The 16,426-nt window shown below is 44.6% G+C and overlaps 1 protein-coding gene across 7 annotated transcripts; it reads right to left on the reverse strand.

Annotated features, from left to right (window-relative positions):
- Positions 1 to 497: 497 nt before the first annotated feature.
- pgfb (placental growth factor b) lies at positions 498 to 13,054 on the reverse strand. 7 transcript variants are annotated; one of them, XM_030356460.1, is made up of 7 exons: positions 12,492 to 13,054; positions 3,935 to 3,971; positions 2,226 to 2,425; positions 1,710 to 1,789; positions 1,570 to 1,599; positions 1,420 to 1,482; positions 498 to 1,317 (listed from the first exon to the last, which is right to left on the reverse strand). In XM_030356460.1, the coding sequence occupies exons 1-7, from the start codon at positions 12,552 to 12,554 to the stop codon at positions 1,296 to 1,298; spliced, it is 495 nt and encodes a 164-aa protein (XP_030212320.1). In that variant the 5' UTR covers positions 12,555 to 13,054; the 3' UTR covers positions 498 to 1,295. The 7 variants fall into 7 exon arrangements, 6 of the variants coding, with proteins under 6 accessions (XP_030212320.1, XP_030212323.1, XP_030212325.1 ...); XM_030356463.1 differs by lacking the exon at positions 12,492 to 13,054 and adding an exon at positions 4,513 to 4,994; XR_003976760.1 differs by having other exon boundaries at positions 1,420 to 1,599; positions 1,714 to 1,789.
- Between the last annotated feature and the right edge of the window lie 3,372 nt (positions 13,055 to 16,426).

The raw sequence follows: 16,426 nt of genomic DNA on the forward strand, positions 1-16,426 counted from the left end.
GAAAGTAATAACATCAAGAAGATCAATACAATGCAATCTGAGGGACCGACCTGTCATCGCAGGCTGTCTGTGTGTCAATGTTGGTTACATTATTTATGGCCAAAGAGAATTTGCCAAATCGATTAGCTATCATGGTTACACACCTAAATAGAACTGCTGCCTTTTTCCATAATGAGAAAGAAAAAAGATTAAAACAATAAAACTTGCAGAAGCTTACATAATCATTGCACATCTGTTGACTATGAGCAATTTTTGAATTGTTGAAATAAGTGTTACCATGATTATTTTCTTCAATAACGTGGCATTATAGATTATAATCATGTCAATTGCTATCATTTGCATCAGTATTGTTAATTTCATCGTTTAGACCTATGATGTAGGCCTACTTTAAATTTAAAGTTTTGCATATTTTGTTAGCATTCCGTTATCAGTAGAATATAAACAGCAGCAGTGAAACAACGTAGCAGTCGACCTATTGTTCATAGTAAAACTACACATTTAAACAACTAGAGGCCATTTCTTTAATGCACTGCTCACATTTATTTATGCACTCAAACTTCTTTGGATGAATCTTCAACACATAAATGTTTTTGGGTTACTTATTTTCACAATGTACACATGATTGCAAGTAGAAATTGGTTTAAATCCAGTGGTTTTAAAAAACATTTGACGAACAGCTTTCTCATAGACCGTGAAAGCAGTGTCATAGGGAAATAATGGAAGTAATGCGCTGTTTTAAATCACACCGCTAGAGGGAGACATTCCATTTTAGTGCATTCCAGAAAAATGAAGAGACACGCGATGGGATGGTCCTCATTGGCCGTGATGACGATACAGTTCGACGGAAGGCGTTGCTTCAAATCTTGACTGTTATTCCAAAGAATATTTTAGCTGTATCAATAAATAAACATTTTAAACAATGGTAAAATCTTTAAATACATAAATGATACATATAGTTGTTAATAACCAGTATAAAGAAGGAGTAAAAAACAACACAGTATTATTCTCTGTCTGTTTGGTCCTATTGCACTGGCTCCCAGGGATGTCCGTCGTGTCAGGTGTGTAACAGAATCGTTTTCACAAATCAAAAGGCACTTCCGGTTTAACCTTGATTTAAAAAGCTCTCCCCATCCGCAGAAGGGCCTGTCGCCACAACAACCCAGTCTTTGAGTCTCTTGAGTGCAGTCGCAGACAGTGAAGATCGACACAGCCATTGGGTTGGGAAATAAATAGTGAGCCATTTTGCGAGAGGGTTGGAGGGGGGGGTGGGGGGGGTGGTGAAGTTATGCCACTAGTTACCTACGAGGGACCTGGCACCTAAAATAAACACAAACAATATTAGAAGATCAACATTAGCTTCAAGGGCACTCCAGTAAAACCTGAAGGGTTGAGGCTAGTTTGGTTGAATATTAGTCTGACCTGTCACAGTCTTTCCCTCTTTGTCTTTCCTTTCTCTTCTTTCCTCTCCCTCTCTGCCTCCTTCTGTAGAAAATAACATAATATAAACCTCCAGAGCAGAGATGCTATAAAAAAAACATGTCACATCTGAGAATATGAACATCCACTTACCTTTCAACCCTCATGGTGGGTTCTCGTTTTCTGAGGATGGAATAAATTTAAAATCAGAACAAGGCAGCTATTCGATTAAATATCAAATGAGCATTGTTTTTATGAATATGTTCTCTGAGTTCTCTGCTCGCTTGTCTTACCTACATTCACATGTCTGGTGCTCCACAAACGTCATCTCAACATATTCTTGACCTTGCGCCGCTGGCTTGATTTTCAACAGCTGTGGAAACAAAGACATTGATCCTGCATTATGTAAGTTTCCGATTAGCAACATGTGAACCAGAATAAACAATGTACACAGAACGATTCCCTTGGTGGAATGAGTAAATAGCTGCAGTTTAACATAAACATATACCCTTTTTATCCTGCACTATCAATGATATTAAACCTGCACTACCAATGATTTTAAACCTGCATTGTCAACGATATTTAACCTGCACTATCAATGATATTAAACCTACACTATCAACGATATTAAACCTGCACAATCATTGATGGTAAACATGCACTGTCAACAATATAAAATTCTATTCTTTACACATATTCAATACAAAATTGACACCTACAGTATACAAATTACAAAAGAGTTAGCATTAGTTTCAGTATTATCGTACACAGTCAATATTATTATCCACATCTGACCGCCTATGTCTTACCAGCATGGTGACGTTGGAGGTGTTGGTGGGATGGCACTCCATGTTGTCGTCCCCGCAGCAGCCGGCGCAGCGCACCAGGGGCACGCAGGACGGGCTGTAGATGTGCTCCACCTCCCCGGGGTACTCCTGCACCACCTCCACCAGCTTCTCGATGGTCCGGCAGAAGCTCCGATGCCACACCTCTTGGAAGTTCAGGACGACTGCGTGTGACAGGGGTGCAGAGTGAGCCTGACCATGTTTTATAATTAGGGTTACAGTGAGGTGATTCTGTGTGTGTGTGTGTGTGTGTGTGTGTGTGTGTGTGTGTGTGTGTGTGTGTGTGTGTGTGTGTGTGTGTGTGTGTGTGAGTGTGTGTGTGTGTGTGTGTGGCTTTGTCTTGAACTAATGGGGACAGCTCATACAAAAGTAATGAATTTGTACTTTATTAAACATTTGAGGAGCAACTGAATTGGAATTTTGAACCAGCATGAACAACAGCACCAAACACAGGCATAGTATTGCGCTTTTCTTTTTTGATATGCTCAACAGATTGCTTTTTCTGATTGGCTTAACAGATTGCTTTTCTGATTGGCCCAACTGATTGCTGTTTCTGATTGGCTCAACAGATTGTCTTTCTTGTCTGTAGTAAAGAAGTCTGTGTTGCTCTACAGTTTTACAAATGTAATTGACGAATCCGATTTTTACTTAAAACCAAAAAAGCACAATAACTTAGAAGCTTGATGCTATTCTCAAATCCCATTAAAAATTTTTTTCCCAACGAGTCCAACATGAAAGTGCTGCTAATATGCCTGTGTATATCCTGTTGTCATTTTGAAGAAACAACCAAAACAAAGTTTGTGTAATGTCCTCCTTCCTGTGGGAGTATATGTGTAAAAGTGACCCAATTGCATAGTCAAAGGGGGGGAGGGGGGGGACGGAACATGGCAAGATTATGGCTGAACAAACAGTACGCTCAGGAAAAACAAATGTTGGAAACAAGGGACATGAGCAGGACCTGGACTGAGCTGGGACGGGGCTGCCCCACGGGCCCCGCCGGGACCAGAGTGACCCCTGGGGTCAGAGACTGGAGCCTGATAGTACTGCAGCTGTTTATAAAGGCAGGACGGCTGGACCAAGAGGGATGGGAAGAGAGCTCTGTTCTGAGGAGGAGAAGGGAGCCAGCAGCCTGGTGTTACCAGTAACCAGACCAGTCAGCCAGTGGAGCGCTCTGCTGCATAATTCCTGTTCATTATCTGGCCTTAGTTTTGCTTTGTAACTCCTCAATCCTCCCTTTGACTACCAGAGCTTTGAAGGGTTTTGTCAGTATTTATTTTGTAGTGACACTGATTTACAGCTTGGCCAGGAGGAGAGGAGGATGAGAGGGAGCTGGTGAGGGAGCAACATGTTTAGGGCCGTGACCTCATCCATCAGTCTTGCTGGCACTAAGCCCTTCTCAGGGCCTTGGAGCCTGAACAAAAGATCATCCCTGGCTCCCCAGTCGTGAGCTTTCAATTCAGTGATCAGGAGTGGACTGATCGCACAAGAAACAATAGAAAATACTTTTATATTTTATGAATCATTCATAGGCAGTTTGAATATCACATCTTGAGGATGAGATTCACATACACTGTACTCCCCAATACATCAGTCTTTTAAAGGTAGAGAAAATCAGACAGGCAGAGAGACACACAGACAGACGGACACGCAGACAGAGAGACAGATCGATGTACCTTCAGATGTGCTGTTTAGACTAGATGAGGGCAGGCTCTGTGAAACAAGAGACACATTAGATTAAAACATTTTCCTTGATATTTCAGTACTTTTGCAAACAATCGCATGTTAATATTCTCAGGCACAATTCTACAAGCAGAAGAGACACCATTGCTGCTGTGTATCTGCTGTCAGCTACCACAGAGGGCCACCAACCCAGCACTAATAAAACCTGCATCATAACTGATTATAGGCTTTTCCAATATTGATATTAAAGGCAAATAGCCTGCAGAGATCACCAGTTTCATGGCTTCACAAACCATTTTACAGTCAGTCCCCATAGACTATATCTAACTGCTGTTGGGAGGATCATTTCGATAGTTAATATTGAAAATATTGAAAAGTGTACTAGATGATACACACTGCGAACCTATTCATTTATATTTGGTGCCTTCCTGTCCCAAACCTGTTTCCTGTGGCGTAAGAATATGCCCTATTTATTTCCCCATTGCTTGTTTGTTCCCCTCTCTCTGACATGTTTCCCATCGTCCCCATCATAAACAGAGACCCTTTCTCATCAGTCTGGGAAAACACAAACCCTCTTCAACGACTCCATCTCCGGATGGGAAATCCAGCATTTGATATAATCTGTCTTGGCAGAAGCGGACAGACAGACATGCCTCCGTCATCAAGTGTCCGAACACCTTCGGTGTCAAACTGATATTAGTCCCCTGCTTCATTTCTAAGAAATGGTTACCCAAAATCGTTGGGTAATAAAGTAGGATGTTCCTTTTTTCGACCATCTGCCTCTGAATGTTGCCCCTTCTTCCTGTTTTTGGACCATAATAAGTGTGAGGTGAGGACACACGGTTATCAGTGCTAAAGTCAGCCATTTTTATCAAAACATTTGGAGTGGAATGTCCTGCTTCCACGATGACTGATAACATCACATAACATCTATGTTTTACTCTGCGCACACAAACAAGCACACACATACGCACACACACAAACACACACAAGCATGCACACAAGCTAACACATACGCATGCCCACACACAAAGCGCACCACAAGAATACACACACACATGCACACGCATGCACACATGCGCGCACACACACACACACACACACACACACACACACACACACACACACACACACACACACACACACACACACACACACACACACACACACACACACACACACAAACAGACTCCTACACACACACACAAAAGTGTAGCAATCTCCAGTCCATCTAAGGGTTGCTGGTACCCCAGCATTCCTTGCGAAATTCAAGTTCAGATGTCCATGAGCAAGCCCTATTAACCTAACCAGGCATTGCATTGCTGCCCTTCTCCAGTGGATGTGCGAGTTTGAAGGCAGTAATGGTGCAATAATGTGCTCTGCCCATGAGTCAAAGCAATTTTCTAACCCTTACTCAGATCTGGATTCTGGGTTCAGACCTTGGAATGACTAAGCACCCACTTGGCATCTTGCGTGTGGTTGGGAATTAAACCTGAGGTAAGCTGTGACACGCTGGCAGACCGGCTGCACTACATGAGGACGGTCACGTAGCGACCAGCAGCTTCTGCTCTTTGACTTGTGGAGTATTTGGAAAGGAGCTCATTGAGACGCCGTTTGTGTGAGTTTGTGGCGAATGGTTGTGGAATAATAACACTTGTTTCCATGGAATACTATTATTCCATAAGACATGGATGGGAACTCGACCCTAACCGGAATCACAGCAAGAAATGTACCTACATTTGTTTTTGCAAGAGATAATCTATAAAATGTTTGTTTACTTAGATTTGAATATATGTATCATTCAGCAGCCTTTTCTGTGATAGCATTACGCAAACATGATAACCACTTTTCCGACTGGAGTTTGAAGAACTAAAGATCTTTATGGTCCAGGCCTCCCCTACACAGCTGGAGAACATCTTTCTAACGCATTCTCCCTGGCATGGAGCCAGCGGAGGGGAGCCAGAACAGTGGCTCCTGATGACCAAAGCAAATCTGTTGTAGCAGTGAGTAGTTGTAAACTTCTAGAGTTTGTGAATTTAAACTTTTCAGCAGGGGGCCTTCGAAGAGCTGCCCCATGTCTTTCTTTAAAAGCGAGATCCCACAGAGCAAGACATACAATATTTGACTTCAGTTCCTAACCAACTCTTTTCCTCATCCCATTCTCCCCCTCTTTTTTTAACAAATCTGATTCCAGCCGAAAACCAAAAACCACGGCCCTTCCAGAAATCCATCATCAAACAACGTGTCTCCCAGTCCTCGCTCAGGGAGAACGAAGGGACCACAACGCCACGTCGCGGTATGTTTACGTGAGGCCACCGCAATAACAACAATGGCAGCCGGCATTGAGGAGCTGACGGGGTCCAGCTGGGCGTAGGGGGTGGTCAGGCCGGGGCGCTCCATCACCGAGCGTGAGCGGAACATCAACACACTTCAACAGAGCTGCGCGGGTCACAGCAGCCAGCCCCAGAGAAGGCACAGAGGAGGAGAGGGGTCTGTTACTGCACGTACTGATGAGGAGTAAATGCAACCAACAGACTTGACCGTTCAATGAACGTCACTTCATTTCGGCTGTAAGGAAAAGTAAAAAGCTGTTGCGTATGTGTTGCGCATAGGAAATCTGCCCAGGCCACGGGGACTTTGTGCTGCAGAACAAGAGGTGGGATTAGTGTTTAGGGGTGCATTGTTTTTTTGGCAGAATTTGTTACTAGTCATGGTAAATAAGACTGACTGAAATCAGAGAACCCATGTTTATTTCGCTATTTGGATGTTTATTTAGCGTCTGAATAAACGAAACGTCTAAAAGTTATTGACGTCAGTGGAAATGTTGGCCTTTGTACTGTGTACACCAAGTGCCTCAGCATGAGCTCCATAAAAATTATGTTTTTCGATTCAATGGGAACAAAAAGCATTTTCTCAATAGAAGACTAATTAATGCATACACACACACACGCACACACACACACACACGCACGCACGCACGCACGCACGCACGCACGCACACACACACACACACACACACACACACACACACACACACACACACACACACACACACACACACACACACACACACACACACACACACACACACACACACACAAACACACGACCCCCACACACACGACACAGGTCTACAGATAAGGCTGGTAATTGCGTCCCTATTACAGTAAACGGCCTTCTCCCATGTAAACCACACTAAATTACTTCAAGATGGGAGATTAAAGCGTCCGAGCAGACAAACGCCCCCAGCGTCACTTCTACTCCTCATGCCGAGGAAGGACAAATCCATATTTCCTGATTGCCCCTCTCCCCCGGGTAGGGGCATTACAACCAGGGGAGGAGGGGAACGGCATAGGGAGTAGAGGCCCCACTGGCCAGCCCCTCACTGCACGCCACGCTGCAAGCTGCAGGCCTGGAGGAATTATCATGGGAGAGGATGTTGGGGACCCGGTAACACGCAGGGACGCGCACACAGGGAAGCACACAGGCACGCACGTGCACACACACACACGTTGGTATGTGTTTAGGGTTCTTTGTTAGGGGTCAAGGCTGATTGTGACCCAGATGGTCGGACCCCCATGTTGTTTGGCTTCCTACGTTGATGTAATGGACACACCTGCACTCAGCCAGCTTACCGTACACAGATAGGTTGAGGACAGGTGGCCATGTGGCCAGGGCTTAAGACAGCCTGGTTATCAAGATGCTGGTCAGCTACAGCAGCGTTGAGACCCCCATTCTACTCCTGTTTCTCCTCCAGCCAAGTAAATAAAGTCTTTCCAGAGTCAGCATTTCAACTTTAATCGGATGCTATCGATAAAGCTTTGAGACGTTTGTTTGCTGAATGAGTTAACCAACCACTATTCCCCTTCAGTGATCCAGTGGTATGGGAGTATCATCAAGCAAGGTGGAGCCTGCATACTACACATTGAAAGAGGCAATAAATCTCAGATCTGCAACACATTCCGGCTAGAAGGCTCGAAGGTGTGGGAGCTGTCACATGGGCAGGAGGAAACAGGCATTGACATGGTGCTTCTGACAATAAAACAACCTTTGAATTCAGACCGAGCAGGGCAGACAGGATGTAAGCACTTGGTTTGGTTGGGGGGGGGGGGGGGGGGGGGGGGGGGCAGAGAAGATACAAACACATCTTACATGATCGCACTCTCTCTCATTCTCTCTCTCTCTTGCTTGCTCTCTCTCTCTTTCTCTCTCTTGCTCGCTCTCTTTCGCTCTCTCTTTCTTGCTCGCTCTCTCTTTCTTTCGCTCTCTCTCTCGCTCTCTTTTTTTCACCTTCTCACTCTCTTTCTTTTTCGCCATCTCTCTCTAACACAAAATCACACACACACACACACACACACACACACACACACACACACACACACACACACACACACACACACACACACACAATCAAACGCACACACATACACACCACACACACACACCAGGACAGTGCACGAGGATGGCGTGACACCTCTGGACCTGCCACAGGAAGTGGCAGTACTATGCAGGAACGGGGGGGACAGCAACATGTCAGGGAATGTGCGGCGAGCGGGGAACACGGCGGTGAGGACGGTGACAGCTCCACCGCTGGGGGGGGGGGGGGGGGGCAGGACATTGTTCCACAGCCCAGGTGCTTCCACTCATGCCTATGTGAAGAGCCATAGGAGATGGGGGCTATTTCGGGAAATGAAACAAAAATAAAACACAACACACCGGCTCATACCTCTTGATGTAAAACAGGGTCGAGGCTGAAGGTGTATTAATAAGGTTATACCAGGTTATTTTATGTGGCGTTTTGAGAATAATTTGTTTCTGGATATGATGGAACTATTCGACTGGTCTACTTTATTGTGAACTCTAACTCTGTGTTTGTATGGTTGAGGTGTTTAAGTGTTAAACAAAGGCCCGTAATTGAAACAGTTCTTTAATAAAATACGGAATTTCGTCTGAAATGAATAAAACTGACATATTACGTTGCGTTTACGTTTTCCATTTAAACCATGGTTTTTGTAGTACTGTACTAAACATTAGACCCAAGGTAAACCAGCCGAAAACAAGATAAATAATTCTACTCCAATATGGAATCGTTCAATATTGAATATATTGTTTATGATCGGTCTGGCCTGCTTATGGTATAAAGGCAAGGGACAGACCCCTGTGTAGCAAGGTCGCGACAGACCCCAGAAAAATCATACATTTATTTTAAGAACAGGGACATTTCCGGGAACTGGCCACCAAAGACGGGGAAAGGCCACCAAAGACAGGGCTATTCCACCAAAGATGAGGACAGGCCACCAAAGATGAGGATAGGCCACCAAAGATGAGGACAGGCCACCAAAGATGAGGACAGGCCACCAAAGATGGGGACAGCCCCCGGGTGAACGAAGTCTTCTGTTCAGCATATGCAGACTTTTGCTTAATTTGATGACCTTTGATTTCCAAATAAATGTTCAGTAATGAGCATCAGAACCACAATCATCAATGTGACCCTTGAGGATCACTTTGGATTGTGATCAACTAAGATAAAATACAAATCACATGTGTTTGCATACCTTGTGAATGATATCGGTAAATTTCCATTTCATTTTCAAATGTATTGGTTGACTTGATCAGACCAACCTGTATCCATTTGGCTCATGACGCAACATCAAAACCAAATGAAAACCTTCATTTCTAACTTTTATACTTTTATAGAATCACACTAACTTAAATAAGGAACTTGTGCATTGGCCCACAGGTGCAGAGACACATTAAATGCACACAAGCCCATCAAATGACTGTGACTGACATTTGATTGTTGTAGGATGCATCAGTCCTAAAGTATTTGGCAGCAGATCAGTAGCATGAAGGATCAGGAGGTGAGTGACTCACACAGATGCCTCAGGAAGATTTCATACTGTAAACCAGTGGGCCAACACCAGGCCTGCTTCGTCATCACCACCACCTTCTCCCTCTCCCTCATCTTCTTTTTCAGTATGAGACCATCCTGATCTCCAGAGTTCTCATTCTGTTTCTTTCTGCCGTTGAAAGATTAGAAAATAAATGATAGGACCAACCAGCGACAAGGGGAGGGAGCTGGAGTTCACAACGGAGAAGGAGCAATGCAGCCTGTAAACCGCTTTAAAAAACAATGGCGGGTCCCAAGGAAAGGTTAGCATTCTACAGAGAAATCAACTGATAACGACTGAATAAAGGAGCAGAAATCGCCATGGAGTTTTAGCTTTACTTCAGACCAGATTCAGTCATAGCGAAGAGAGCAAGAACATTGCTCTGATTGGCTGGATCTTTTGGAACAACGTAAGGCTGTGACCTAATCTGGAAGTCAATTACTGCACAGCCAAGTCCAGACTGATGTTCAATGCGAAACACAAACTTGAACATCTGGATGGTCTCACGAGGCTTCCCTTGCAGTTGGACACTGACTAGATCCAATAAATCGTACAATTATTGAGTGACGAAGACTTCATTACTTTCAGACATCCACAACTTTACATTATATTATTTCGACATTCGTATGATGTCATTCAATCACTATTGACAAGGGCTATTACTCCATAAATTACAGAGTCATATCTCTATTTCAAAGAAATATTGAAACATAACGCTGTAAGCAGGGAGAGACTCAGTGTATGGAGAAATTGAATAGTAGGCCTGAACAGAGATGCAGCCCTAGCCGTCCTGCCATGTTTACCCCCTCAGAATGAGCTACACATGCTAGGGTCAAAGATTTCTTTGCAAATCCATTAGGACTATAATCATGTAAGATGTGTTTGTATCTCCTCTGCCCCCCCCCCAACCAAACCAAGCTGGCTAGTGTAATGACAAGCTTGGTTGAGGAGGAGTCTGGGCGGCGGGACATTCAGACCTTTAAACGTATGACGCGCCGATACCACTAGAAGCAGCCGTCGATGACGTGTGCACGGGCTGTCAGTCCCGCCGAGGGGGGGGGCTATGAACGGCGTGAGAACGGCCCGGAATAGATGCCAAAGATGTGTTGTACTGAACGAGGGGCTTCGGCAGCACTCACACACACACACACACACACACACACACACACACACACACACACACACACACACACACCCACACACACACACACACACACACACACACACACACACACACACACACACACACACACACACACACACACCTCAAGACGTTAGACTCTGAAAAGGATCTTTGGGTAAGGAGCGTGTGCCAGTGTCCACCGGTGCATCCGATACCAGTGTACCCCTCTCAGACACGCACACGCACGCACGCACACACGCACGCACACACACACACACACACACACACACACACACACACACACACACACACACACACACACACACACACACACACACACACACACACACACACACACACACACACACACCTCCCTGTCCACTTGTTTGGAGCTCGTTCCTGGCTGGCACACACTCAACAGGGGGCCACTGACAATGTGTGGCCACACAGAACAGACCAGCATTGTAAGCATCTGCTGTTGCTTGACAGTGATATATCTGGGGGAAATTAGTATAGCATCACTTTCGAAAACACACACACACACACACACACACACACACACACACACACACACACACACACACACACACACACACAGACACACACACACACACACACACACACACACACACACACACACACACACACACACACACACACACACACACACACACACACACACACACACACACACATGCACACAGTGCACACCTGCACACAGAAACAATAAACACACTTGCATATCATTGTGAATCCATGTCAAAAAGTGGTCCTTTGGAAAACGGTATTTACACAGCCACCTCTATTATTAAAGTGAGTTGTGGCAGGTAAGATGGATGCAGGTGGAGATAAACGTTCCTGCCCGTTTGAAAAAAGGCTAGGGACTCGATCTCCAAGGGGTTTCTGGCATAGTGGCATTATATTGCCTCCTCTAAAACACTGCAAAACTATCTGAAACCTTAAAATATAATTTGAATGAATAAATTAGTCATTCAATAAAAATAAATGATTGCCATGGTTTGAATACTAACTTTCAAACAAAGTTAACGACGTTGCCAAATCCAAATCCATCCGTGCCACAGTAGGTATGACGTGTTTGTAATTACTAGTTTAGTAGCTTCCCCATCTGTAACTTTTAGTGTGCTTGCATCATCTTCTTCACAGAGGCTTTCTCGCGTGAATTTTGTCACGTCTCACTAATCAAATGGACTGGGATGACACATTCCCAAAGGTTTGAATACACAATGGGCTACCACTATCAATGGCCTCCACAGAGACTGAAAGACTGGAACAGACTCAAACTGAGAATAGGAGCTATTAAAAGGCTTGAAAGCGGAGCAATATTTTACTACAGTACATTAATTCACTGCCTGCTTTATCAAAGATGAAACAACATATTGAAACGTAGGCCATAGTTATAGGCGTACAGTATACAGTTGCAGCAATGACTTGTTGCCGGAAACTCATACAATAGAATTACGACAAAAGATAATAACGTAATTAGATGATCGAGTAATTGACGAGTTGAGTTCATACCTGGGCAGGTGAGAGCTGCAGTTGGAGCGCTGCGGCCATCAACGTGATTACGCACAGTTTCATGTCGTGGTCTGTTGGATACCCAGCGAGAAGGATTCTTCCTGCTAACAAAGAGGATGCTGGAAGGAGAAGTGGAGCCAGAGCAGTGGAGTTGTCCTCCGCTCCCTTCTCCGGTGAGACTGCGTCTCGGCACGTAGATCCACTAGTGTGGTGTAACCTGATGAAGCGCGCCGTGGAAAGTAATGAAAAGGGTTTCTCTCTCCAAAGAGGGACCGAGGAAAAGATATACCCCGAGTCAGTCTTGTCTTAGATTAATAAACATGAAATAAATGTACATAAAGAAAGCATTTAATGCTAGTTTTAAGAAAGAACTTCAATATTGCAAAGTAACATAATAAAATGCTGTTATAAATTTGACCGAACTAAATTATGAAAAATGATATGATCAAATCATATCTGCTCCAGAAATAATATCACTAATCGGCAGTTGTAGTTTGTTAATCCGTAAACGGTAGAGTTTAAAACGTTGTCTTGCACTCTGTGCCAAAGTTAGAATGTGGGTTTCTAATTGCCTCCACTACCTTTTGACTGGCGGGCCAATTTAATCTCCTCCCCCATTGCTTCCGACACCCCTTCCGAGTGGGACGGAGCGGTCAGTTCAGAAGATCTGATAGTGAATGATTATTCTGCAAACGTGTGTCAGGTATGCATGAATTTCTTATTTAACTAACTTCCAGTGCATAATTCAATATTCAAACCCTCATTTTAGAATGGATGTACACTGGATGTACACGTATGTTCATGCATGTATAATGGATGTCATGTAATGGATGTACATTGGTGCATTGCCAGTTATTTAAACATTCTAAACTATTGCTGGGAAAAAACGTTCCAATTCTTGCTGTGGGCGAGGTTCAGACACTCCGGGATGCTGGAGAAATGAGGGCCAGGCAGGCAGATCGCATTACTGTTGACACATAGAGGTAATCTTCTGTCTGCGAGCCCTGTGTTTGCAGTAGCCTTGGAACGCGGGGCTCCTACTTGTAGGGCTTCCTCGCATTCCTTCAACCCTGAAGAATCCTGCTGCGGTGGATGTTAGCAGTGGTAGGAACAACTTTCCTACACTCCGAGTAGAGTAGAGCCAGCAGTTCTGCAGTCTCGCTCTTCCACTAAACCTCCATAGTGGTCACGTGCAAACGGCCCAACGCTTGGTTTATGGCCACAATGAAAGATCTCCCGTTGTGCAGCAGAGCAAAAAAAGGGACACGGTATAGTGTTAAATAAAAGAATCGGTGGATTTTATTTTTACAACCGTAAGAGTAAACTGAACCTGTGCCAAGAAACGCATGGCTCTTCAGGGAATTGTTTACTTTGGTGCTGCACGACTATTTAGCTTTTCCCTCCCTCCCCCTCGCCCTGCTGCTCCCATCCCAGCACTGTCAGGGACATCCCCACACCCCCACCACCTCTCCCGCAGAATCAATCTTTATCTCAAACTGTCAAAATATACTCCCCTCATTAGCGGAGCAGAGGGCGTGTTCAGCAGGGCACGGGTGCATCCCAAAATGTGCAAAGCTTTTGGCCGATTTATTCCGGGAGTTTTCCTTATTTTTTGATGGCTCGAGATGTCTTATAACGATATTAAAGTCCATATTACTTCAAACCCTGGGATTTTTAGATGGAAAAGCGAATACGATAAAGAATGATGTTCTGTTTTATTTGCCTTCAACGGTTTTTTATTACATATCAAAAATGAAACGTACATGAAATGAAAACCAAAAGAGCAAAAAATAACTGCGCTAAAAATATAATTTTTCTGAGAAAATAACCAGGCAAGATGCCAAGAGCTCCTTAATCTCTGTCCTCAGCCCATAGATCTACATGGACGGGTGGTAATTATGTCACTCAATTAGTCAACAAGCACACACTGACTGCTTGGGTAGACCAGCTGGTGAGTGATTGGCTGGTCCCAGCTCCACTGATTCTTCGCTCTGTCATCCCCTGGGCCGTCTGTAGGCCTTCGCTGCTCTGGCCAGCGAGCCCAGAGATGAGCCCTCTGCCTCGCTGCCTCTTGTCTTTGTCAACCAATGCGCCTCCGATTACACACGCTCAGCCTTCAGTCGAGAGGATGAAAAGGGTTTTGGAGACGATTTCGACCTCAATAAATCTTCTACGGCTGCTTTCTAATTTTAGGGGCAGTATTTTATTTTGGAGTTGAATGAACATTATTGGTTTTGAATAGATAAAGAGATAGTTCGATCGTATATGAATAAAGTAGTAATGAATCATTGATGAACCTTAGGGTGCAAGTAAATCGAGATTACATGAATACAATTTTCAAACCGGGGAGGGAGATCCAGGGAGATGTAGGAATATATTTTATAACTTTTATAATGAAGGAAGATATGCAAAGTGAGGAAATGTTGAGCAAGAACAGACCTGTGATAAGGGAGTGTGACCCAGACAAGCTTTAAGAGCTGCTGGTTGTGGTTTCCTTGACTCCTGTGTCTCTGTTGTTGATCTGAAGACCAAAGAGAGAGACTGGATAACCCAAAGGAGGTGGGGTGCCAAAGGGTGCACATCTCCCCCAAGTTTCTTCTGCACCACTGACCTCTCATGTTCCCATATTAGATACAGAGTGAAAGGTAAACAGATGAACAACATTAATGATGTCCGTTAATCACTGTTAACGGAGACCTGGTGTCTTCCACTGGTGGGACATTAAAGAGGAAGCATGTTCCTAGCATGCAAACCTGCTCTGCTGTCGAGGTGTTGTAAGGGCTAAATAAGGAGCCAAATAAGGGCTAAGAATTGACTTCTTTGTCATTAGGAATGAGACAATTGCCCTGTGGAAGTAACCCAGCCAATCCAGGAAGTCTCGATATAAAAACATGAATAATGGGACTGATCACCACGTGTTGTGTTTCTCCAAAGAGCAGAACAACAATACTGTCCTGAAGATCGGATCTTGAAGTGTCTTGATTCATAGCGGACCACCTGGACCACATGCCCTGACGGGATGTGACATAAAACAGTGCCTTCCTGTCAATAACCACTTCAACCAATCCCCTACTGTACTAGCAGCAGACTGGGAGGACAACGATTTGAACAGAAGGTAGAGAAGGAAGTTCTTCCGCCATGAGTTGTATTCTGGTTATTGTTCAGACAAATATTTACCTTATTCTCTCATTTCAGACATGTAAAATCCTGTTGACGCTTTCGTGGGTCACGTGTTTTGGTCTCCGGCGCGACGTGTGCGTTTCTGACGCACGCTACAAGCGAGGGTCAGGTGTCGTCCTGTTTACGTGCCCGGCTCAGTTCTAAATAAGAAGGCATTGTTTTGTTTTGAAGGAAGTCCTCACCAGCACAACAAGTCACCTCTACAGATGGCGGGGAAGTGATGTTGGTCAGAAATATGTTCGGAAACAATCAAGTGTGGTTCTCTCTGAATGTTACGTTACTTTGAAGCTGGGTCCAAATGGATGTTACCATCTCTTTACCTTCCGCTCTCTTCCGACCAGCACAGGCCACGCTGAAGAGAGATGCTTCTTGACAGCACTCTGTCAAGAAGCATCGTCTGTTAATTTTAATTTGACAGACAAATGAGAACCCAACTGCCGGGCAGGCAATGGATGCCAAGCAGCCGTCCATGGGGTCAGCTTATTTTAGGAGATAGTCCGGGTTGACTTGTAATCAGAAGGTTGCCAGTTCGATCCCCTGCAACTCCTAGCTGAGTGTCGAGGTGTCCCTATGCACGACACGTAACTGCCCCCTGACGAGCTGGCTGTCGCCTTGCATGATTTGCCAGTATCCAGACACAGTATATTTTTGCTTTTCATGGGACAAAATAAGTAATGCTTTCCCAAGAACGTTTTCATTAAGTTTTCGCCTCCACACGTCAGGCGTAAAAAGCACACCCCTCCCTTTGGTTCGGT

This window comes from Gadus morhua, chromosome 5, assembly GCF_902167405.1.
Source record: "Gadus morhua chromosome 5, gadMor3.0, whole genome shotgun sequence".
Lineage (NCBI taxonomy): Eukaryota > Metazoa > Chordata > Actinopteri > Gadiformes > Gadidae > Gadus > Gadus morhua.

Excerpts from the sequence above, each read along its gene's own strand:
- pgfb (XM_030356460.1), bottom strand. The coding sequence starts at position 12,554 with ATGAAACTGTGCGTAATCACGTTGATGGCCGCAGCGCTCCAACTGCAG. Across the intron at positions 3,972-12,491 it reads TGCAGCTCTCACCTGCCCAG|AGCCTGCCCTCATCTAGTCT; the intron begins GTATGAACTCAA and ends CTTGTTTCACAG. Across the intron at positions 1,790-2,225 it reads CCTCCAACGTCACCATGCTG|CTGTTGAAAATCAAGCCAGC; the intron begins GTAAGACATAGG and ends TTGTTTCCACAG.